Genomic DNA, 26,278 nt, shown 5'->3' on the forward strand with positions numbered 1-26,278 from the left:
CTCCAGCATCTGGAAACCCAGACACGGCCAGAAAAGTGATTTGTAGTAGCTCAAGGTTTGTGACAGAGCAGGGATTCAAATCCAGGTCTGGCATGCCCTGATGTACCTCCCCAGCCTAGACCGCCGCTGTGTTACTAATGTCCATGCGTAAGAGCCAGAGAATGGATTGCAAGCAATACCTGGAATGCCTGGCAGTGAGAACTGCCACTTAATGAATACAGGGTAGCAGCCCAGGGGCAGCCCGCCTAGGAATCAGTGCAATGTGCACGCAGAGCAGAAAACAAACTATGGCAGCCAGGCGAGTCCCGCTGCTGCAAACCCCTGGAGCAAACTCCAAAGCTGCTTCTCTGCTCTTTGTGTAGTAAACAAACCCTGCTCCGGCTGCAAGCACCACACGGCCGAGCCAGGCTCACTCTCCCTTCAGTGACTTACCAGCAGCCACACACACAGCCCTCATGGAAAATTGGCCTCTGAATAATACGACAGGCAAATCGTTTCCTAAGCGGCGTGGGGCGCCCATTGGCTCGGGCGGGCCCGTCAATCACACGGCGAAGGACGGGGGAGGAGGCGGGCCGCGCCGCGGCTGCGGGGCGGGCGGGAGTTCCAGTAAGTCAGCGCCGGGCCGCCTGAGTCGCTGCTGCCACGGCCGCGTCCTGCACACTCAACAGGCAGCTGCGCGACCAGGGGGAGCAGCCGGGCTGCAGCCGGCGGCCGCGCTGAGCCCTGCGGACCCCACGGCCGAGCTGGCGGCTGCCCAGCGCCCTCCCTCCCCGGGAGCTTGGATATGAAGTGGCGGAGCTAAGTGTCCTTCTCCCTCCCCCTCTCCGGGCTCCCCTCCTGCCCCGGGGCTCCCGCCCCCTCAACTCCGCTCGCCCCGCTCCGCTCCTTCCTCCGGGCTCTCTGCCTGCAGCCTCCCAGCCGGCTCCCGGCTCCCCCTTTTCCGGAGCTCGTCCCCTCCTCACCACCACCATGGCTGAAGCGCCCCAGCTCGTGGACATCGACCCCGATTTCGAGCCGCTGCCCCGGCCCCGCTCCTGCACCTGGCCCCTGCCCAGACCGGAGTTCAACCCGCCTAGCTCGGCCACCTCCAGCCCGGCGCCGTCCTGCGGGGGGCAGCCCGATGGGGCCGCCGCTGTCTCGTCGGTCAGCGCCGATTTCATCGGCAGCCTGAGCCTGCTGGAGGAGAGCGAGGACTTCGAGCCGCCGCCACTGCCCCCGGCCGCCGCGGGTGCTGCAGAAGGGGCCGCTGCCGGTGGCGGCTGCCTCTGCGGGGACTTCCAGTGCCAGGAGGCCGGCTGCCTCCATCAGCAGCAGCCCGGCCCGCCACTCCAGCAGCAGCAGCACCCGCCGGTGTCCGCCCTCTCCTCGGGTCCCATCCCCGGGCAACCCCGCAAGAGCAGCTCGGCCCGCCGCAACGCCTGGGGCAACCTGTCCTACGCCGACCTGATCACCAAGGCCATCGAGAGCGCCCCGGAGAAGCGGCTCACTCTGTCCCAGATCTACGAGTGGATGGTCAAGAGCGTCCCCTACTTCAAGGATAAGGGTGACAGCAACAGCTCGGCCGGCTGGAAGGTGAGGCAGATGGGTAGGGACTGGGAGTGCCTGGGGAGAGCTGGCCGGTGTAGTGGCAGGAACGGGGGGGCTTGGCTTTCCCCAAATCCCGTCTTTCAGGGGAGGTTAGGAAGCACCTTCCAGGGAGAATAGTGATAGAAATGTAGCCGTGTTAGTCTGGGATAGTTGAAGCAAAATGCAGGACAATGAGGCACTTTAAAGACTAACAAGATGGTTTATTAGATGATGAGCTTTCGTGGGCCAGACCCACTTCATTGTCCTTTTCATATGTGTTCATTTTTTTAATTGTATCCTTTGGTATATATGGTTGTGACTACTTTCTTCCACTATTTGATCTGAGGAAGTGGGTCTGGCCCACGAAAGCTCATCATCTAATAAACCATCTTGTTAGTCTTTAAAGTGCTACATTGTCCTGCATTTTGCTTCCAGGGAGAGGCAGCGCACACCCAGCCCCTCTGCAGCCTAGCCCGGCCGGTACACTCCTCAGTGCCGGGTGCGTGGGGATTGCAGAGCATTGCAGCCTCCTAGTGATCGGGGAAGCAGGGCAGTTGCAAACTCTGCACCCGAGTAAGTGAAGAGCACGAAGGTAGGGGGCAGCGTAGCGATTGGCAGGCTGCCCCCTGTCCTCGCTGGCTGTTCACTGACACTGGGGTGCCGAAGCTTAGGCAGGCAGGCTCGGTTTGCAGGGCGGCCGAATACTTAAAAAAAAGGGTCCCCTTTCTCTCCCCCAGTGAGTTGGAAAGCCACTAAGGAGGGGGCGGGGGAGGGGGTTGCATGTGTGTGCGGTGACCCCGGGAGCGAGGGGGTTCCTGCCATTTTCCCGGGTGCCTTAAAGAGCAGCCGAAGTTGCGTGTGCCGGGTTTGTAACTTAGCAGCCAACCGGCTGGGAACGGGCCCTGTGGAGACTCGCTGTGTCATTTCCCTTTGCAGACTTGGGACGAATTTAAAGTGACAGATTCAAGGGCTAGCCGAGAACTAGAGAAACGCAGCGGCAGGGTGCCACGTCCTGGGGGCGGTAGGGCAGCAGACACTAGCTCATTTTGCCTGCTCTGTACCCGGCGTGGAGCTAAAGTTCAAGCCTGCCAATGCGTGCAATGCATTTAAAGGGCCGGTGTCTCCAGTTTCATGCACAACAGGTCAAATCCTAAAACATATGGCAGCACTGTGTGAGACCTTCTCCTGTATGTAAGTAAGGGAGTTTGGAGTCCTTTCCAGTACAAACATTAATTACAAGTTAAACTTATGGATGGAATTTGTTCCCCCCCCCCCCAGGGTCACTGAGCAGGAGAGTCCTAGTGCTATTTCAGGTTTAAGATATAAAATCATCTTTTCATCCCATTGTTCATTATGTAGTCAGGCATGTAATACGTGGCTTTACTGAAGAAAACAGGCAAGTCCTTGCCCCAAGGAATTTACAATCTCAAGTCAGACTGACCGAACAAAAGGGGGGGAGTCATAAAGTAAAATGGGGAAAGGGCATAGGTAGGTCAAGGGTTATAGTAACAGTGCATGTTTACCAAGTGAGCTGTGTATTCAATGTAATGTCTTTGTTAAACTTTGTTTTTAATTAATGGGACTCTGTTTCCCTCAGAATGAAGTTTGTATGTCTAGAAGTAGCAGATTGGTAGGTGACCAGTTTCCATCATAGGATTTGCTATTCTGTCTTGTACAGAGGAATTGGATAGCAAGTTCACACTATCTCTGCAAGGAGTCCTGATTCCAGCCTTAGGACAGGAGTGAAGATAATAATAAACCACAGAGTTCTGCTCTGTGAGACTTCTAAGGCTGTTCAGTGGTGGATATGTTCCGTTTAGCAAATGGCATGATCTTTCTGTCACTTCACACATTACCAGCAACTCTAATATAGCAGATTGCCTAACCATCACTAGAACTAATGGCTGACTTTTAATCAGTTACATTTTTTCCAAGACTAGCTGTTAGAATGAGATTGCAAAGTGCCACTTGTCTGAATACACAGATTATTAATGCACCACTTTTTTCATAGTCTTTGCTTGGGGACAGTACTTAATTAACTTCTTTGAGGTAAATACATCTTTGATTTGATGCTGTATAAAAGCATGTTTTATATAGTTATTTTCATGACAGAGGTATATAGGGATTTGTCCCTACCTTCTAGATTATTTTAGAAGAGGACTATTGGGTTTTTTCCTCTCTAAAAGGAGAAAAATTCCACATGAAGCGGAATAGTATTTTACAATTTTTAGTGTTTTCTGCTGGATGGTTCATAGTAAACTTTCTGTTGATATTAGTTAAACTTTGCAATTTTGGTAGATTTATCAGTTTGTCCAAATACATTGTACTTGGATTTCTAGTTTAGGTAATATTAAGGCTTTTAAAATATTGGGTCAGCTGTCCATCCAGACTATATCTTTTTAATATTTTTCCTCTTTACCATGGGATATGGCATTATGAAAGGTACATGTTTTGTTTTTACAGAAGGACAGCATCCCTCAGAGTGTTTATAGTGTAAAATTACAAAAACAAAAATCTAGCTAAATTTACCAGTAGGAGCTAAGAAACCTAAAGGATGATGTGTGTGAAGAACTTTGAATGAGTTTAACTGAAGTGAAATGGTTAATATTAGATCTGACAAAGCTATAAACGACGACGTAGACAAGAACTTGAAAATCTTTCAGGTGGTTGTGCAGTCTGTTGGTGCAGAATGAGATTGTCAAATGCATTTTCAGAACAAAAGCATGCTTCATATAACTATAAACTCTTTAAAAAAGTCACTATAAACTCTAAAAAAGTAATTAATTGCATTGTATTGTGAAAAGATTGCATTGTTTTAACAAACAGAACAGAGTTTCAGCTCTCAAATTCAAGACTTTGCTACTCCAAGCATTTGTTGGTAGACTGAAAAAACTGTTACTTTTGTAGGATGTGGAAGATGGGTCCCCCCCCCCATCTGTCCTAGTACTCTAATTTACAGACTTCAAATTTGTTTAACAAGTCAGCTGTTTAGGAATGGCTTTTTAATGTTTGTTGTACTGTCTCCTTGGGCATAAGTCAATGTGATTCCTTTTTTCCCCCTACCTCTGCATACTTTTGATAGGGTAAAAGGGAAGTTGTTAACCACTTATATGCCCAGTCATTCCTAATTTCTTGCTCAGGTTGTAGGTGGAGGCTTAAAAAAATCCAACAACAAAAAAACTAACCCTGAAGTGTGGGGTTTTGTTATCCAAGTCCCATTAAAATGAAACCCCTGATGTAGTAAATATTGTCTTGCTACTACTCCACTGTAATATGTTCTAGGAAATTCTGCTTTTAACCAGTTTCATAGCTGAGTTGACTGAGCCACGAAGAGTTAAAGTCACTTGCCTCATTTAACATGATGAATCAATAGCTCAGCTTGAATAAGGGTCTGTTTGGCTCAGGATCTGTTATTTTAGTAATGCATTGTATTCAGTGGACTTCTTTAGGTATAATGATTAAAACATTCTGACTTTCAGTCAGTTATGGGAGCTGAAAAGGAGTGTTACTTGGAAGATTGAATACAGATTATAGGATAAACTTTTGCTGACAGAATTTGTAATGGGTCTTGTGTACATTTATTTATGTCCTGCAATACACAGTGTAATATACTTGCTGCTTTCTCACTTAGATTGCATGTCTTTTTTTGGGTAAATGTTTTGGGGACAAACTTCCCATATTGGCATAATTAGAGTTTAGATGCTTTTACCGATATAATTTAGTGAGCTGTCAAACTAAATGTTTGTTTTGAGTAGAAAATCAAAATGAAATGTTTAAACAATATCTAATTTCCAGTGCTTTCAAGCTTAGTTAATGATAATTGGCAATTGATTATTTAGATGACTGAATATGTCTCCTCAGTTTTACGTGTCTGTGATTCTATAACTACGATGTTGTAATTTCAGTTGAATATTCTTTTTAGTGAAAAATAAAGTTGACAAAGTTAAGTTGCATCTATCAGAGTCTGAAGATAACAGTCTCGGTCCAGTCTAATGTATTTCTTGATTGTAAAACTTAATCTCCATATTGTGAATAAAATGATGGTGAAAGCCAAAAGCAATATAAATTTAAATTACACAGAAATTGATTGCAAAGTGCAGTAAGGTTTACTAAAGTAGGTAAATTGATCTCAGTTATGTGTGTGCATAATCTGCTCTCAAGTTCCTGAGAATTTCTGGGCTGAAATGCAAACTCTGTCAGTCCCTCTCAAAAAGCCCAATACTCCTATGCTCATCAGTTCTTTTGAATGAATCATTCAACAAAGGGAGAGCCTAAACATTCTTTACCAAATCCTTTTGTGCTAAGAAGGACTGTTGATAACCGTATTTGCTTAGAAAGAATTGTACAAAGACCAAGATCTTTTGTCGTGATAACAAGAAAGTTACTGTGTGCGCTGTGTAGAAGTACAAAGATTTATGGTACTATTCCAGTCAAAACAATCTCTTACCCAAATTATGAGGATAAGGGTAGAATGTGGGCAAGAACTGTAATCTGTTGTGGTGGCAGTGGACTTAACCTCTGAGGGAAATAACTATGAGAAGAAAATTCCTTTTATAAGTCCAATTTTTTTGGTTACATATCCTGTATAAACTCAAACACCTGGTGTTTGTACACATTGCATGATGCACAACTTTTCTGAAGCAAAACAAAGTTGTGAGATAAAGAATATATATATTATCATCTCTCCCTTCAGCACTTACTGCTTTACTTCTTTTTCCAGCCTTTAAAATTGGGATAAAAACCAGAAGTTGACCTTGCCAATATTCAGATATCCTCAAAGTAATTCTTTAGATAGAATGCCCAATGAGACAGAAAATAATACTAACTTGTGATGGCTGGCATTCACTTAAATTGGGTATATCATTTAAGTCTTTAGGTTCATCTGTGGCCATTAGCTTGGATGGGCAGGAATGGTGTCCCTAGCCTCTGTCTCTTGATGATTGCCTAGTCTGTTAATTTCCTCTGGGGCATCTGGAATTGGCCACTTTTGGAAGACAGAATACTGGGCTAGATGGACCATTGGTTTGACCTAATATGGCAGGACTATTAAGATTACATCACTGGTTACACCTTCTTTAATTCTGGCTTAATGAAGGCTTGATCACCTAGATTTACCTGTTGTCCTGGCTATATAAACAAGACTGCATGATAGAACGTTGCAGAAGTATGAATGGAAATTAGTCTAATAGAATAAGCCCAAAGCAGATGCTGATTTGGAAGTATTTGCCTATAAGAGTTGTTGTAGTGGTCATGACTAACTCATAATTAACTAAGGATCTTTACAAAGGGGATTCTCAGCTGTGGCATTTAATTCAGAAGCCACATAACACAATCTTAAGTAGCCTTTTGTATATAGAGTACAGAGCGCTTGACAACATTTGAAAAACCTTATTTTGGCTATTTTAAGTAATTCAGCATGGAATTTATTTTTGTTATTTCACATGTAGTGTTTTTTATATGGAAGATAATTATAGGATACTAATTGTTTGGCACTAAAATTGCAGAATTGCTACATGTTCAAACCATCACAATACAAGAAGGCTGTGTCTAGACTGCATCCCTTTTCCGTAAAAGGGATGCAAATTAGACACATCGCAATTGCAAATGAAGCGGGGATTTAAATCCCCCCCGCGTCATTTGTATAAAAATGGCTGCCGCTTTTTTCCGGCTCGGAGCTTTGCCGGAAAAAAGCGCCAGTCTAGACGTGGATCTTTCGGAAAATAAAGCCTTTTCCAAAAGATTCCTTATTTTAAGAGGAATAAGGGATCTTTTGGAAAAGGCTTTATTTTCCGAAAGATCCGCGTCTAGACTGGCGCTTTTTTCTGGCAAAGCTCCGAGCCGGAAAAAAGTGGCAGCCATGTTTATGCAAATTAAGCGGGGGGGATTTAAGTCCCCGCTTCATTTGCAATTGCGATGTGTCTAATTTGCATCCCTTTTACGGAAAAGGGATGCAGTCTAGACACAGCCGAAGTGTAGGTATCTAGAAATTAGTACTTTCCTAACTGATTCGTGGACTGATAACTTCATACATTGCTCCATGTATCTAATGTTCAGCGAAAGGGACTCTGCCTACTTAAAACATCGTAAATAAACCTATTTGGTCTCATGTCAAAATAAATTTTTCGCAGTCATAAATGTCTGTCCATTGCAACTTGGTTTCATACAGGCCACTAAATAGTTCTCAGTGGTAAGTTTCAGACACTACTTTTAATAGGCAAATGAGAGTCGCTGTACAGAAGAGTGCCTGCATTCTTTATGTGCTGAGATCTTGTAATTGGGAAAATAAAACAAATTTTGGGAATTCGTACTTGTAGCAAACTCATGTGGTAAATAGTATACTTGTTTTAAAGGGATGTGCATATATATTTATTTATATATGTAAAATCAGACACATAGATTAGTTTAATAGAACATTAAAATGATTCTGACAATTTGAAAGTTAGTCAATTTGATTTTAAAAAAAGAATTAATTGACTTGACTTGCCCTGGGTCTTCTTGCCATCTTTATGGCTTTATAAACTCATTTTCCTATTCTGTTACAGACAACTGAAGAAAACAGTATTTTTAATACGCATGACTATGTTGGGGGTAATAGTGAAATTAATGGAGAGAAAATGCTGTCAAATGACATTACACCTAGGGGAATTCTGTGCCAAAAATTAAAATTCCGTGCATAATATGCATAATTTTAAAATACTTTATTTCTTAAAATAAATGCAATATATTTTAATTATTTTGGTAAATTTTATTTAAACTACAGTACAATGGATGTAGAAAGGAGATGGGGAGTATTGGAGGATATCCCCAAACCGCTTCTAACAGTAATTGACTTTTAGGCTACAAATATACGTAGCCATATGCTCAATGTTACATCATAGCAACTGAAGAGGAAATGAGGGCTGGTGATTCAAACTCACAATTTATATTGACCACTGGCCATCTCCAGAAAGATCAGTAACAAAACAGCTCATGGACCACATTTTGATAAGAATTTTGTTCAGGCCAAAAATTTAGACCTGTTCTAATTACTGAAATACCATAAGGATTTATAAGGCCATATTATCCTTTACAGTAAGGCTTCTTTACACTACTCTCTGGCAATGTAAAGTAGCCTTAAAAATTTACACCTGTTTTATACTCCTGAGGGAATTTACTAAGAACAATGGGAACAATTCAGTAAGCAGGCAGGCTGCTACATTCTGCTCTGCCTGAGGTGACAGCATGGCAGTGATTTTACTTCTCCACTAGCAGCTCTGAGAGCCCACACTTATCTGCCTGCACTGCTGGGGAGCAACTTGTGACCAATTCTGTAGTTTTCCTTTATTTACCCATTAGAAGTAATTATTTTCTTCAGGGAAGCAAAGAAATCTGTGAGGGCCATGAATTTGGTTCATATGCAGTGACACAGAGTTTACCCAGGAGTAGCACATGAAAGATCTTTTCCATCTTTCAGTCGTGCCAGTTATAGAAGTAGTAGCTTTTTAAAAAATCCTCACTTCCATGTGGCTTTTTAAAAAGACTGTATTAGGCTCTTATAGGTTGCAGAATTAAAATAGCAGGAAATCAAGAAATGTAAAAATTAAAAATTCAGACAATGCTGCAATTCCTATATATTGTAAATTATACCTGTTATGACATAAATATATATGCTATATGCTTAATCACAAAGCTAACGAGCCATGACTGGAACATAGTATGTATGTCCAAATTGGGTTGTTGTTACTGATTAAATCTTGAATGAAAACTTAAAATGTGCAGAATACCGTGGAATGCAACACAATTGCATACAGTCTAAGATCAAAAGCTTCAGGGGATAGCCGAGTTAGTCTGTACAGGATAAACTTAAAAAACAACAAATAATCTGGTAGCACTTTAAAGACTAACAAAACATGTAGATGGGATCATGCTGCTCATCTGAAAAAGTGGGCTGTGCCCACGAAAGCTCATGATCCCATCTACATGTTTTGTTAGTCTTTAAAGTGCTACCAGACTATTTGTTTTTTAAATCTAAGATCAGTTTCTCCATGATAAAACAGGTTGTTCTGTTACCCGCTGGTGATAAAATAAAATAAATCAGTCTGTATGTTAGCTGTTTTGGTGGTTGTTTTTATAATACATTCAGTTTGTTCTTTTTTGAGTTGTTTTTTTTTTTAATATGCTCCAGAGTTTTGTTTTAACTGCACTGCAGATGTTGTATGGGGAGATGGAGATTTTGGTAGTTAAGGCTTTTGGCACCCAGGAGAATGTAAGAGAGGCAATCTGAGGCTGTGGGATAAAGCTTTTAGCTGGATATTTCTGATAAAATAATGTACAGTAAAATAATTGGCAGTGTTTTCTAGATTTGAGTCAACACTACTAAGATAGATTGGGCAGTTCACACCTCTATGAGCTATTGTTTCAGGCTGTCTGTAGATTCAAGACCACGCTGCTTTGTTATTTTATGGACCCTTTTTAAAATGAATGCTTTGAGAAATTTGGAATTGCAAAACACACAGGACACTAGTTATGACCATGGAGAGCTTCAGTCTTCAGCCATTCTTCTGTTTTGAAAACAGGGAGTGTTAACAGCAATGATTTTGTAATTGTGAGTATAGCTGGCAGGATTCGTACGTGCTAACTTATTTAAAGACGTTTATTTTTTCCATTTTTTGGTTTTAAAAATGATATATAAAAGAAGCTCTGAGCTGATGATAGGCATCTGTTTGAAGTTAGGAGGAAACTTCAGGTTAAGTCATACATGCAGGAGTTAATTACTTTCTTAGCATTTGCTAGTTTACACTAGAATATTGATGTTATGTAGATTTTGCACGTATTAATTAAAATTCAGGGCAGTTGAATTTGTTGAGATATTGCAGGAATTCTACCCTTTACCACAGTAGCCTGAATTTTTAAAATCTAAAATGCAAAAAGGAACAATCATGTATACATGGGAGAACTATATTTGTGATCTCGTTTATAGACTTTAACTGATTGGGAATGTGTTTAAATATAGTTTCCTGCACTTTACTTACTGCAGTTAATCTATTTGCTGAGTATTATTCAAATGTCTTCATCTGTGTAACTGTCTTTTAGACTTTTAATATGCAGCTATCATGTGCTAACCCTGGAGTAACTTTCCATTAGATCTTAAGTGAATGTAATCAAATGCTATGATTTCACTGGAGAATGCTTCAGATTTTTTATTTCATTTGTCTTGGTGTATGTTTTAGATCTGTAAATGAATATTGAAGAAACTATCTTCATGTCATGAAGTTATTTAAAGTCTGTTGAAAGATGCTTAGGGGGCTGGCTTACTTGCTCTGTTTGAAACACTGTTTATTGCTAAAGATTTTGAGGTAGTTGACTGTGGGTATATCAAAAGGCTCAGTTTTAAAGAGTGTTTTCTGAAAATGTACTGGAACTGTATGCATCACTGAGGGGAGTGGATTTGATGCTCAAAGGAAAACAGTTAAGGCTTATCGCTGGATAATATGGGAAGAAAAATGAGAGTCAGCAGAGGTAATGAGAAGACCCGACTCTGTTTCAGTACTCCTTAAACTTGCAGCTTACAGATTTATCGGTCACAACATGTATCAAAGCTAGGTGGTAATTGTCTCATGCCTACGCTGCTGCTGCTTTGAATTGAGCAGGTTTCCTTTATTCTAAGCCTAGGTCTGGTCTCACTTAGGACTGAAATTTCTCTGAAAACTTTTCTGAAATATTTGTTCTTGGCCTATAAATGAATTTTTGAGAGAGCCAGTAAACTCATTCAGCTGTATGGTTTTCAACAGCATGGAGTAACATTTTCAGTTCTTATTGCTGTTGTCTTATACTGCTTTAATTATTTTAGCAAAAGTTACAAATTTCACATGCATATACTGAATGTATATATTGTACCAATGCAGTACATTCTTATAAGAGTACTTATCTAGAACTATAATTTGAGCACCCCAAAATCTGCCTTACAAACTGAAGATGGTCCTTTTCCTGTAGAGTGTAAAAACTAAATTATATCAGCATACTGCAATGCATAGAACACTTGATTAGACACTGAAATATGTGAAGACAATATAGTGTTCAGAAGTCCTCCTGTATTAGACCTTTCCAGTCCTGAAATATGAAAGGGATGTGTAAATCCCACTCTCACTGCCTCTTCATTTCTCTTTTGAAAGGTATTGAACGCTCAGAAATGCTATGTTATTGCTGTGCAAAAACGGACATTTTGATAGGGGAGAGAAATTGATTAGAATTTGATTCACACTGAACTCTGTCTTAATGCATGTAGTGATAGAAATGTAGCCGTGTTAGTCTGGTGTAGCTGAAACAAAATACAGGACTATGTAGCACTTTAAATGGATAATGCATGTAGAAAGCATTGAGGGAACCATATATACAGTAAAGAAATATTTATATGTGAAGAAGCCATTTTATTCTCCATGAAAACTTTGCACAAAGTTAGAACTTTTACTTAAGGGGGCCAAATGGTGTAATGCAGCTATTTTGCTTCACAATGCAGCTATTTGCTTTACTGATATGGGGAAGATTACTATAATGTAAGGCTGATTTTCTGCTGACATAGGCAATGTGCGGCAGGTAAGGCACTCTCTCTGTTTGCCGCGTTTTTGTCTTCTACAGAAGTATGCATGAGCAAAGATAGTATGCCTGGAAAACAAATACACCCTGTTATTTCCAAGCTGTGTTTTCTGCCCCATGCAGCTGGTCTAAATTATATCAGACCTTATGATGCTCTAACCCAGCACACAGGCTCTTTTACAGAGCAAAAGCTGGATCAGGGAAGTGCGACACGATCCTTAAGAAGCCTTTTCATTCCTCCCAACCCTCTTCCAATCAGATGGGCTGCATCAGTACAGATTTTTTGAAGCACATAGAATTTGATTTTTTTTAAACATTGTAGTGAATTCAGCAGGGTTTTATTATTTAGATGGCCTCACTACTAGACCACTTTTGACAGTCCTTATTTTATATCTTGTAAAGTAGGGGTGGAGAACCTCAGGTACGGGAAGCGGATGTGGCCCGTGGCTTGCCTGGATCTGGCCCCCGAGGCTTAGGGCCCTCTCTATCACTGGGGAGCTTCACTGGCACTCTGCTCCCCCCTACTGCCGCCCTGTGGGGCTGGAGACACAAAATCTATTAGGTTGGGTCCCCCTAAGCTCTGGTGTGCGAGGGAAATGTGAGGAGTGTCTTTCTCCTTCTCATTTGGTTCTCTCTCCCCCTCCCGCTACCCATTTCTCACTTGTGTGTGGCCCCCGACTGAATTTTTTGTGGGTCAGTGGCCCCTGATTCAAAGGTTCCCCACCCCTATTGTAAAGTAAAATCTCCCGTGGTGGTACCTGCTGGGTTTTGTGAGTGTCTTAGGAGTGCTGGGGTGCACGTATTGGTTTTTTGAAAGAGCAATTAAAATGCAGATTATATCAATTTTTCAAATAGGTAAGAGAACTGCATAGGTCTGATAAGATTTTGGGTTTATCATTGATAGAGGCTGAACAATATTAGACACAGACACATGGTCTGGCTTTCCCAGATGCTCCCCTTGTCCAATACAGGCTGTCTCAGGGATCTAGCTAGCTCCTGCATTAGGAAGGCAGGATAAGAGACCTACTGGAGGTGGGGTGGGTTCTTGAGTGGCCTTGGGGAATGCTAATTTGTGATTCCATACTATAACAAAAGTTAGCAAATTCTTTAATTCTCTTATGCTTGACTCCAGAAATTATCACATGGGTGGAGTTTCACTTACCCATCACTGTTTAAACTATGCAATTAGATAAGACTGAAGCAACTTGTTCTCAATGTGTGGTGACTTGTTAGACTGCATTTATTGTGCAAATGAGCTTACATCCTGCAAGATCAGCAGAAATGTTAAGGTTTGCTGAAAGGGAAGTGTATTAAATTTGGTCGCTTAAATTACAGGAACTGAACACCTATCAGTAATAACATAAATGTATTGGATTGTTACCAACCATGCTATAGAAGATGTTCTTTCTATGCCCATGAAGTGAATAAGATAATTGCAAGTAGTGGTTGAGCTTAAGCCACCCAAAGTTTCATTTGCAAGTTGGTACAGTGTCATTGCAGCTGGAGTATGTTTAGATTCAGACTTCACTCTTCTGCTAGTCCAGACGGCAAATATTGGTCTTTTTGCAACAGCTGAAGGGAGAAAGACATACCTACTATCTGAAAACATAGGGTGTGTCTAGACTACATGGCTCCGTTGACGGAGCTATGTAAAGTTGTTTACCCGACATAGTCAATGAAGCGGTGATTTAAATAATTCCCGCTTCATTAAAATAAAAATGGCTGCCGTGCTGTGCCGACAATCAGCTGATCCGGCACAACGTGGCAGTCTAGATGCGGAGCGGTCGACAAGGGAAGCCTCTGTCGACCGCTCCGTTATGTCTCGTGAAACGAGGTTTACTGAAGTGGACGACAAAGGTTTCCCTTGTCGACCGCTCCGTGTCTAGACCGCCACGCTGTGCCGGATCAGCTGATTGTCGGCACAGCGCGGCGGCCATTTTTATTTTAATGAAGCGGGAATTATTTAAGTCCCCACTTCATTGACTATGTCAGGTAAACTACTTTACATAGCTCCGTCGATGGAGCCATGTAGTCTAGACACACCCATATAGTCAGGAGACCTGACTGATCTGTAATTTCCACCAGCGTTATTCAGTTGCTTTGGGGGTGCTCCTGCAGTAATGAATCAGGGCTGGGGAGTCCTAGTTTAGCTACAGTGAGTGTAATTTGTATCTGCCAGGTTAAATCAATCCTTTAAATATATTTTTGAGGAGTCAGTGAATTAATGTATTAAAATTTCTTTAGTGTTTGGGACCCAGTTTCACTACTCTTAGAAGGGTTGCTTTAGCATCATTGTGTTATGGAATCATTGTAGTTCTAAGTATCTCTTAAACTAGAGCTTTTAATTTCCTGTCAAGGTATCTGAATTTTGGGTTAAGAGGAACTATTAATTCTTTTTAGAAAATCAGTAGCTGCAAGACGGAACATTTTATCTTCTTTGAAGTATCTACAGAGTTTGACTGTTAGACTTGAACGTTATTAGCTCTGATTTGCTGAATATAGTTTGGAGCAACCCCCTTGAAGTACTGTCAAATTCATACCTTGGGAAGAAGGAAAAACTGTTGGGAGATGCTTGTGTCAGGGGGAGCCTAAATATTTTCACTCTAAGGAGACCTACCACAGTAGCAATATGCCAGTTCATCAATTCCTTCTCATTAAGAGTTTGAATTATGAGCTAATAGCCATTCTGTGTTAGGATTTCAAGCTGGTGGGAGTCGTTTTAAAAAAAAAAACCTTACTTTTGGTTCTTAGACTAGCTTGCAGATTTTTCTTACTCGAGCAGTTCGTGAGTATCTGTCGCTGATATATTGTAGGTAACAGGAAGGAATAAGACTTCCTGTTATGTATTACAGGGAGTATGTCAATCATTTAGTGATAAATATACACCAGTTAAGAGTATTTAAAGTAGAATACTTATGGTGGCTTGTCCTAAAATGTTGTGCTTTTTGTTGATCCCTGTTTGTTATTCCAGATTGCCTTGTGGCAAAATGGATTTTTTGGCTACACCAATTTCAGGAAAGTTTAGGGGGAAACCACAAATTTGCTTGTAACCAAGGAGTGGCAGAAGGGCCTCCGCGGGCCAGATCTGGCCCACCAAGCGAGTTGATCCAGCCCACAGAGGCCCTGCTGCTCCCAGGCCAATCAGGGCTTGTGGGTGGGGGAAGTGCATGAGGTCTCCTTCTGCCCTGCACAAACTTAAAGTCAACCACCAGCTGCTGCTCAGCTGCTGGTTGACTCTATGCAGGTTGCTCCCTTGCAGGGGCGGGGACAGGGAGCAAGAGACTTCACATGCTTCCCCTCCCCTGGCCCTGATTGACCTAGGGGCAGCAGCGGGGAGTACGTGAAGTCTCCTCCTACCGCCAGGGGCGCGGGTACCTAAAAGAAACTGCCAGCTATTCAGAACAGCTGGCGGTTCTCTCTGTGGGGGGCAAAGACTTTGCGCACTCCCCCACCCCTAGATCAATCAGGGTCTGTGGGTGGGGGAGCATGGAAGCGTCTTGGCCCCGCCCCTTCTGCCTGAGGCCCTGCCTCTCCACAAATGTCTGAAGTGTCTCCTGGTCAAAAATTATTGCCCACACCCCTGTTATAACCTAATCAGATTTAAGGGAGAAGTCGATGTCGGGGGGGGGGAGAACCAAAATATAATTGGACGCCTACTTAAGGGCCACTGCTTTCTTTCCATTCATTGGGATGGCAAAGATCATCCCAGTCAAAATCACAGAGATATAAATGTTATGACAGAAGTTTTACTAGAGAGCTTAGTGGCACAGCTGCATTGCTGTAAGCTTTCTAGTGTAGTTACACTCAGGTAACAGGAGCAGACTGTCCTGTTGGCTTAGTTACTCTAGCCCCGGTAAGCAGCAGTTACTATGCTAGTGGGAGACAAGTGCTCCTGCCAACATAGACCAACTTAAGCGTGAGTGTGAATAGTACTAACTTATGTCGCTTGGGGGTTGCTAATGTATGCTCCTGAGCGATATAATTGATGGTGACTTAAGTTATAGAGTAGCCAAAGCCAGAGTTATACTACATTTAAAATATAGACACATACTGACTGAAAAAATTGTGTCCTCCTTTATCGCTTGAATGCCAGAATGATCACTTTTTAAGCCCCCGTTTCAAATTAAAAAGCTAAACATTCACTCTCCTCCCCCAGACACCCCACCACTCCTTTTTCCTTGAGCATGTAAATCCATATTCAACACTATAATAGACTAGTTCTCAAATTTCTAGTGTTAAGGAATTATTTGTGCTACAAGAACTGAACAGTCCTCTGGCAAAATTAAGGGTATTCATATTCTAACAGATATGAATTGCCTCCAGTGATTGCACAATAAGTATTCTATTAGCCTGATTGCATAATAGTAGTATACACATGCATAGAAATAATATTTTCCCCCACCAAGAAATGCTTAGCAAAGAGCTGTAACATTCTTTAAAACAACTGGGATAGCAGTATCACTGGCTTTGGCTATTGATCAGACAGCTTCCAATGATAAAGAATGCAAGAAAAGACAGTTGTTACTTTAACAATAACAAAAGCAAAAATGAGTTCATGAGGGCTGGCCCTCTGGGAGGAATTTTTAGTCTGAGGCACAGTGTCTAGGTTGTTAACAGTACAATTAGTCATCTGTCTGAAGAAAATGTCCTGAGGTGTAGCAATTACTGTTTTATTTTTATAGTAAAGAAAAAAGCATTTCACAGATATTTTTAATGAGTGATAGTTTAATGCACTGTGCACTAGTCCATCAGATCAGTATATGAATGTTCAACATTCCACTCAACTTGTTAACTTAATTTGTTCCTAGAGTGTATTGTATTTTTTTTTCTGAAAGACATACTGCAGCATCATTTATTCTCTTCTCCCATGTGGTTGGGAAAGCACAGCTTTACTGCTTCCTTCTTTTGGCCAGGTAAGTAGGTTTGATGGGGAAAGTTTTTATAAAAATTATATTATGGAGACTGTTAACTTTTTCACTTTTTTTTAACTTTGAAGTTTTGCTTTGAAATACCAGCAATGGAGATATTGCTGTTCAGAAGTGTATCTCAGAAGATCCATGTTATATTGTCAGACAATGGAGAATGCTACTGGATATCTGAATAGAAATCTTTTAAGTATGTTCAAGCTATGTCTTCTGCTTTGAGTTAAACCTATGGAAATCCCTCAGTGGTCGATCCTGAGAAATTAAGAGGGAAAAAAATCCCTAACAGACTTCTGATTTGTAAATACTAGCATCCATGTCACTAAAAGTGAGCTTGGACATGTCTTCCACCCCCTTTATGACTTACGTTGATTTGTTTAATAGGAATAATAGCTAAGGGTATGGGGGGTAGATCTTGTATTACTTGGTAAAACAGGAGCAAATCAAATTTATTAATGTTTTCTTGAAATTTAGAGATGACCTGTTGAATGTAGCTGGACAGTTTGTCAAATGCATTTTTCATATCTTTTTGGGGTTTATAGTTAGCAATGGAGGTGGTAAAAAGACTGTGTAGTGCATGTGCAAGGAACAGCCTTCAGTTATTAGAAACCAAGGCTTAGCTATAACCATCTAAAATTGGCTGGAGCTTAGCTGGTATTGTTTCAAGTCTTTGCCTAACTTGTAGTATTTATTATTTTTTGCTGCAACACTGTACATTATTTCTGTTTTCCCCATTCTTTGCTCCTGTCAATATTATACCCTAGCAACAGGGGCAAATGAAAGCTGGTGTCTTCATATTTTGCTGGGTGTTTGAGATGAAAAGAACCAAACTACATTTCAAAACGTAGCACGTATGGATTTTCTTCAGAATGCCGCTTATACAGATTAATTATGACTTTCAATTTCAATCGCTAGTTCATTCTCACAGTACAAATCATATCCTGAAACATGTTACGTCATACCTTTTTTAATGCTGTTTGTGGTAGTCGAGATCCAGGCACCAAAGATTTCAATGAACAGCCAGTGTAGTAGTGCTGTAGATGCTACTGATGATTGGAAGAGCTAAGTGTGACAGTCTCTCAAATCAAAATTGCAGGTTGAAGTTGCTGAATGTCTTGGAAAGTATGGATTCACGACTTTGAGGAGTCGTGTGAAGGGATATTCCTTCTCTCTAGATGTTTTAGTTCTAGTTCTTTGTGAGAATGCTAACAGTTGTCTCAGAGGAAACTTTATACATTCAGTCTTTGTAATTCTTTTAAAAGTATATGTGCTAAGTGAATTTCCATGTAATATTTTAACCCCTCCTCCACTTTCATTTTCTGAAAGCTCTAATGTACTATATATCTGAGAGTTTGTGAGCAAATGCGTTGTCTGTCCATCCATTTGTTCAAGAACTCCTCCTAAGTGCTAAGAGCTAAGATGACCAAATTTGGTATGCAGCTTCCTCTTCTTATAACTTAAAGCAAGATAAGAGCTTGGTTGTGTGAGGGACTGGGAGAGTTGAAGGTCCTCCTCCTCCCCCCTCCATGTGTACAGGGAGTATACAACCATTCAGAAAAGAGACAGCATCATTAGGCAGGTGAAAGGGTCTGGCTGGGGACATGCCCTCTCCCGTGTGGGACTGCTCCAGCCCCAAACCTTCTACCTCCCAGGCGCCATTTATGGATGGTGGGAAGGCTGCAGCTCCGCCCTCCCTGATTCATATGGCAGTATTGCTGACTGTTCCTCTTTGTCTGGGAATGAGGGGATAGTGCACAGTTTGCTGCATTCTTCACTCTGGCTGGGGAGCGCCTGGGGCAGAAGAACCAGGACCTGCCCTAGCTGGGGGACATGCTTGCTGGAGTTGCAGTGGCCATGAAGAGGCGTTTCTCATCTGACTCCAAGTTACTGCAGTGAGAGAGGCCTGGGTTAATCTTCTTTTCCCAGGGCAGTTGGCATACTGAGCTCCTCATTTGCAGCCCCATTCCAGAGCAATTATTTTAAATTAAGAGTAGAAATTGAGTTATGGACCCAAGCAATGCTGGATAAATCTTCTAGTTTCCTTATAAATAGACTTAACCGAACACCTTTTTTATATATATGAGAAAGTACTAATAAAGGTCACTTAAAGTTTAAAATGTCAATAAAACAAACAAGACATTTTAGCTAGGCACTGATGTCACTCAAAGACATATTTAAAAAATATTGTTCACTGCCTCACACTAAACACCAGCACATATCTGTGGAGCAGGGGTGGGCAATAGTTTTTGGTGGGGGGACCACTTCAAGACTTTGGTAAATTGTCATGGGCTGCACTTTTCTGTGGAGGGGGTGCGGGTCTGTGTCAGAGGTTAGGTGCAGACAGGAGCTTGGGGTGCAGAAATGGATATGGAGTCTGAGGGGGAGTTTGGGTGAAGAAGGGATTTGTAGCTTGGGGCAGGGGATTGGTGTGCAGGGTTCCAGAGGGGATATGGCTGCAGGACAGGATTCTGGCCTGGGGGTAGGACATAGGAGGGGGGTGCAGGCTCAGGGACGGTGTTGTAATCTGGAGGCGGGTGGGTGCAGAAGGCATGGGTGGGGATCTGTGGCAGGGAGTTGGGAGTGCATGAGGGAAGATGCTTACCTAGGTGGTTCTTGGCCAGTAATCCAGGAACCACTTGGCTCTTTGCTTGTCTCAGTCCCAGGCTGTCTGCTCCTTCCATGTACTCCTCTCTTCTCTGTGTGGGAGTGGGAAGAGACTTCATGCACTGCCCCCAGCCTGATCATCACAGCTGTCATTGGCCGGTTCACAGCCAATGAGAGCTGTGATAATTGGGCTGGGGATAGAGGTAGTAGCTGAAGTCCCCCTTCCTCTCACAAAGGGTACACGACACCTAGAGAGAGTAGCCAGCAAATTGCAAGATGGTTATTTAGTCACATGTGCATGCTACCAGGCATTTGTTTGAATCCAGAGATTGTCATAACAGTTGTCAGTGGCAAAATTTCCGATTCTCACAACAGATGTGAGGAATTTGCTTAATTGTAAACTATTTGCTGCTAGTTAGGAAGTCTTTAGGGCTGAATATTTTAAATAATAGAGAACAAAAGAACTAAGAGTGCTGGCTTCTGATAACCTGAAAATATTTCACTGGCAAAAATCTACTCTCACACAGTTGGAGGTGTGGCTTTTAAAAATGAAAGCAAGTTTTTTTTTTCTTGGCAGATGAAGTAGAGGAAGTGAGAAATAATTTTGAAATATGTTGAGCTGAACAGTGATTGGCATGTTGTACCATATGTAGACAAGCAGAACATAAGGCATGTGATGTTGGGGGCTTTTTGATCAGGTTTGGCTAAGTTAAGACTGCATTCTGCCATTATAAGAAACAAAGTAAAACTTTTTAAAAAAGAACAAGTGTGCGTGTGTCAGGAGGAATGTTTTAAAGACCTTTAATTTGTTACATAATGGAACATAGGTTTGGAAAAGAAACTGTTAAGAGTACAGTGCATAGGATTTACAAGACACTTTGTATGGTTGTAGGTAGAAAATATTAAGAAAACAACTTCAAATTAAAAAGTAAGCTAATCCTATACAGTTTTTGTTATGCCAATATCTGTACAGTAAGCATTTCAGTATTGTAAAATAAATATACATGCTTCACTTTTGTATTCAATCTGGGGCAAAAACAGATTTAGTTATGATAATTAGAGAGCAGCAAACTTTTAAGAATTATGTAAGACTTACCACCTGCAGTGTTGCAGAATGTCTGCATATATTGTGTCCGCCAACAATAAAGAATTGTAAAATGGGATATAGACTAAAATATAAATACACGTGTTGACTTTGAAGTATAATGTAAGTAGGGGAGAGTTGAAGGATGGAAAAGAAAATAGTAAAAGTTTGGCTAAAAAATGAATTGGTATGTATCTATACTGTGCTTGCCAATCCTGTTCTAAACTAGAAAACATACCCAGCATTTTCAGGTCATTTTTCAGGAGGCTGATGGTGTTAGGAGTCAAGTCATGGCCCTGGGGATATGTGTCAGGTGGCAGAGCAGGAGGCTGAGAGTATGGGGTGGTGCACGAATGAGGGTGGAAAATTGAGGAGGGGCTCATGGGGTGATGAAGATATGGAGAAGTGTGAGGATTGGGGGTGAAAAGGGGCTCAGGGTGGGGGGTCCCATCTTGCAGAGTTTTCTCTTCTCTCCCTCCTCCCCCCGCAGTGCTGTGGCCAAAGGCTGGGGGAGAAAGCTTGGGGAAAGGGAGCTACTTAATCAGTTGGTGGTGGGCAAGATGGTGAGCCCCAGTCCTACTGGTCACTTCTCTTGGTGGTGCAACTGCCTCCATTGGTCAATCTCAGTATTGTGTCCCTCCTCTCAGTGCCCCTTCCCTTTTCATGTGAGGGAGAACAGTCCCATTCTCAGGACTTCCCATTTTTCTGGCACAACCAAACTCTGTCCTTGCTTTGTTAGGATAAGAGAAAGCTATATACCAAATTTAGCGGTCCAAGGTCTTACAGTTTAGGAGGAGTTCTTGAACAAATAGACTCATGGTTGGATAGACAGATGCACATTTCTAAAATATAGATAGATTTCTGTCCATTGTGAACACTGGCCAGTTTTCCTTCCCTTTTTGTTATCCTTCTTTGATTTATGACAGTCTGAAAGGTGGCTTCAGCGTGACATGGGAATTCCTTGATTACACTCTGTACCTTTCTCATACAATTTTACTCATTTTAGAAATAATAGTAGTAATCAGGGCTCGACAAACAATACAAACTACTCGCCTGTAGCGAGTAGATTTCAGCCGCGTGCCCCATTCATTTTTGGCGCATGCATGCGCATTGCGGCTCTTGCGCATGCGCAGTACGGGACTGGAGATTGGTTTTCACCGCCGTTCGTCAAGCCCTGGTGGTGGTGGTGGTGGTGGTAAGTAATAATAATAATAATAATTAATAATAAATACTCCTTCAGGAACAAGAAGCCAAAAATGAATGTAGCTCACTTTCCCATAGCAAAGTAGTAATATCTTGTTAACAGGAATAAAGAGGAGTGAAATTTTAGGGTTTTTTTTGTTTTGTTTTTGTTTTTTGAGCAGTAAGTATTTATGACTAAAAATAAGCAAAAAGAACATATATCACGAGTCAGGTACCACTTTTATAAAGTCATTCTAATGTTCCACAGAATTTGTGTATTACGTTTCAGCAGAATGAGACTTTTTTTGTACTTGGATAGTTTTTCTGTATCCGTTACTTTTTCACTTACTGTATTTTGGCATGTATATAATTTGAATGATGTTACTGTCTCAAAAGACCTCTTTACAAAAATGAGTTTGTCTTCAGCACTTCTCTGAGTTAGAAGTATTCCCACCTCCATATTACAGATGGGGAAACTGAGGCACAGGTTAAGTCAGTCTCCCAACATCATATCAGAGTTTGTGGTAGAGCTATGAATAGAATTCAAGTTCTGTGACTTTACTACAAGGCTGCCTTGCCTTCTGAAAGGGAGCTTTAGACTTAATAGGTTGCTGTGATTTAACAGGAGTAGATAGAGAGCATCAGAACTATTAATTTTTTTTAGCTGAAAGGCAAAAGAGGATAGAAAACAAACCATATCTCTTGTCAACAAATGATAGTAGGTAGGTGGTGTGTATGAGAGAAGCAGTAATTGTGGCGCTCTGTCTTGATCATTGTGACCCAAAAGATCTTGTGGTTTTGAAGGTCATGATAAATTTGAGCTTTTATCAAACAGTACATAACTGAAGACATTTTATTCAAGGAATGAAAATAATGCCTTTCTGCAGCTTTAAGAATGTCAGTTTACAAGCTGCTCTTGGCCAAGTGGAGCTGCAGAAATTCAAAAGGAAAGCCAGAGAATATATTTTACATTTGGATTTATATTTTGGCGGTATTGTGCACTGTTCTTAAATACTTATTTAATAGTCATGGATTGCCTCGTTTGTGCATACAAAGTTTATTGTAGTCTGAATGGAAGGTTTGTTTTAATCTTAAAATGTTGGTGATGTAGCTTTTATGGCTAGAAATGTGGAAAAAAAATCACACCCTAATTGGTGTAGATATGCTGTGAGTGGGTATTGTGTAGTGTTACTGCAGTTTGCTGGTACTTAGCATGCTTAGTAACATCTGCTGAAGTTGCTGCTCTGTCTCTATCCTTCTTGGGGATTACAGAGTGCTCCCTGCTTGTTCATAGGAGTTTCAGGGGCCAAAATGAATGCACAGAATCAAACCATGGAGGGGCCAAATAAGGGGGGAAGGCATAGGCTGCAAGGGGAAGCCCCAGAGATGGGAAGGGGCAGAGGGCATTATCCCAGGTGGGATGCAGCATCTTGAATGCCTGCAGAAATGGGCGGCAGAGGAATTATTCTCTCCCCTCACTTGATTGAAGGATGGTTCATCTCATCGCATGCATCCCAGGGTTGTGATCTTAAAGATACCAATCATCCCAGTGGTTATGAAAGAGCTGCCTTATCCCATCTGATGTATTGAGCTGCTAAAAGAAATCTGATTCAATGAAATGTTTTACATTCACCACCCTCCAAATATTGATTGTCAATGTTTAAAGGCATCAGTTACATGTTTGTGTGTGTGTAAAGCCTCATTGCAGTTTACAAATTTGTCTTACCTGCTGTTCTGATTCCCTGAAGGGGAAAATACTCCCTTTTCTTGAAAGCCACTCAAAATGTCGTCATTCTTCAAATTATTTACTTCTTAAAATGTTGTTTTTAATAATCTTAACACTTCATTTATCATCATTAACAACATGCAGGTAGATGCCATTATGCTTTTTAATTGATATTTTTATAGCAATAATCATTGAAAATATCAATGGTCACTACTACTGTCAGCAATCACATTTCATTCCTTCTAGTGTACCAACTGTAGTACTTAATTCTAAATTTTTGTTTTTTCATATTTAATACACGTATATTCTTTAAGATGACATTATATTAAAATGGACTGATTTCCTGGGTTGATAAGAGTTCCTCAGTTTTCTTTAATCCACCAATGGAGATTACTTTTGTCAACTGTTGCTTTGCTTTTCTCTCCACCACCCTCATTGTTTTTCACATATCACTTGTGCATTGAACTTGTCTCCCTAATAGTCACTGCAGGCAAGATTTTTAAAGTTTGAAAGCGTCAAAATGCTTTTGGAAATACCACTAGTCCCGTAAATTTGTTAGAAAATCTGAAGGTACTGTACTATCTTGTATGAAAACTTTCTTAGAGATGAAGACAGATTGACAAACATGAGTTATGAATCTAAAATTCATGAAATTTAAATAAATAAATACAGTTTGGGTTCTTTTAAATTTGTTTTTGTTTGAGCCTTTAGGGCATACTAACTTTTTACCCTTCTTACCTCTACCAAAAAATCAATATACCTAAACTGGTAGTACTAAATGTTACAGGAATGTACAATTTTGGACTTCCAGTAACACATTTCCCCATCCTTTAGAGTTAATAAATGTATTTACAGTCCTTATTTCTATAAGGAGTTCCGCATCCTACAAAAACAGAAGTGCACAGTTTACGTTTTCTATTGTTTTATTTGTTGAATAAATGTTGTTTTTCCTACTGAATTATTATGCTTCCACTTGCATATTTTAATAGCATTTTTTGTATGCTATATATTTTATGATTTTCAGTCATGTTCTTCATTTGAAAAGCTTACTGTTCTGTACTACCAAAATCAAGGACTCTTTTTGTTTAAAGATGACTTATCCTGTTACTCCTGTGCATTGGTTGGAGACATGAAAGTGCCTCGTCTCCATTGTGTTTTTACAGACCTATTGCATACAAATACAAAGTAGTGATGTTCTTGTCCCAGTAGAGTTAATAGGTTGAACTGTGTGTTTGATGCTAAAATGGTAAAGATTCGTCTTTGATCTCAGCTAACCTGTTTGCTAGCCACGCTGGATATGAATCTTATCATGTATGAAGTATATGCTTCCAGGAAAATGTAACTTATCTTTATTACATTATGTTAATATTAATGACTCTATTATTGTGTATCCATAAAGGTGTGAGGATGCAGTATAATAGGCTGCAACAAAAAATATTTTCAGATCCTTTGAGACATTGTGATTTTGTCTAAATACATGTGCTAAGCTGAATCACCTGATCCAGAAACATCCATAAATATGGTGTCAGCTGCCCCTGTGCCTGTGGCAGGCCCTGCCTGGCTTAGCTGGAGCAGCTCCCTGTAGCTTCCCGGCCAGGCCAGCACCGCTGCACGTAGGTGGCTGCTCCAGCCTGGCTGGACCCACCGTGCTGAAGGAGGAGTGCTGCTCCAGTGGCCCCCCCTCCTGTGTGATGCGAAGGGCCAGTTAAACATATAGTTTAATCAGTTAACATTACAAATGGGATTATGTCCCTACTCTGGAGTGTCTCCAGTTTGTCCACAACTTTTCAAAGTGCTGATTTGGATGCAGCACTCCAATGAGGCTTCCAAGGTGGGGCCAAATAAAGCAGGATTGCTCCTTCTTGTGTTTCTCACATGACACTCCTATTGATACATCCCAGAGTGGTATACAGGCAGTCCCCGGGTTACGTATCAGATAGGGACTGTAGGTTTGTTCTTAAGTTGAATCTGTATGTAAGTCGGAACTGGCGTCAGCCGCTGCTGAAACTGATCAGTTTCAACTGCGGCTGAATCTGGACGCCAGTTCTGACTTACATACAGATTCAACTTAAAAACCCAGGCATCCCCAAGTCAGCTGCTGCTGAAACTGATCAGCGGCTGATTCCAGGAAGCCTGGGGCGGAGCAACTCTGCCTCGGGCTTCCTGTAGTCAGCGCTGGTCAGTTTCAGCAGCGGCTGACTTGGGGACGCCTGGGGCAGAGCAGCTGGGGTGCTGCTGGGTTGCTCCAGTAGCGCGGCTCCTTGGCGCTACTGGAGCAACCCAGCAGCACCCCAGCTGCTCTGCCCCAGGCGTCCTGATTCAGCCGCTGCTGAAACTGACCAGCAGCGGCTGAATCAGGATGCCTGGGGCAGAGTAGCTGGGGTGCTGCCGGGTTGGTCCGGAGCGGCGCTGCGGGACCAACCCGGCAGCCCCCAGCTGCTCTACCCCAGGGGTAGGCAAGAAAAGCCTGGTCTGCTGGGGGGGGGGGCACTAGCTGCACGCCCCCCTCCCCCAGCAGACCAGGGAGACGAGGGTGGCGGGACCGCCCAAGTCCTCAATGGCTTTGCTCCATCTCCCTGGTCTGCTGACCTGGGAGACACGGAGCAAAGCCGCAGAGCACCC

General features: G+C 41.8%; 1 protein-coding gene across 1 annotated transcript in view; it reads left to right on the forward strand.

Annotated features, from left to right (window-relative positions):
• The first annotated feature begins 565 nt into the window (after positions 1–565).
• The window catches only part of FOXO1 (forkhead box O1), a 95,754-nt gene continuing 70,041 nt past the window's right edge, over positions 566–26,278 (forward strand). The window contains exon 1 of the mRNA XM_075919115.1: positions 566–1,572. Coding sequence (XP_075775230.1) covers positions 970–1,572 — 603 coding nt within the window. The 5' untranslated portion in view covers positions 566–969. The remainder of the gene's footprint in view (positions 1,573–26,278) is intronic.

Source organism: Pelodiscus sinensis, chromosome 1 (assembly GCF_049634645.1).
Source record: "Pelodiscus sinensis isolate JC-2024 chromosome 1, ASM4963464v1, whole genome shotgun sequence".
Lineage (NCBI taxonomy): Eukaryota > Metazoa > Chordata > Testudines > Trionychidae > Pelodiscus > Pelodiscus sinensis.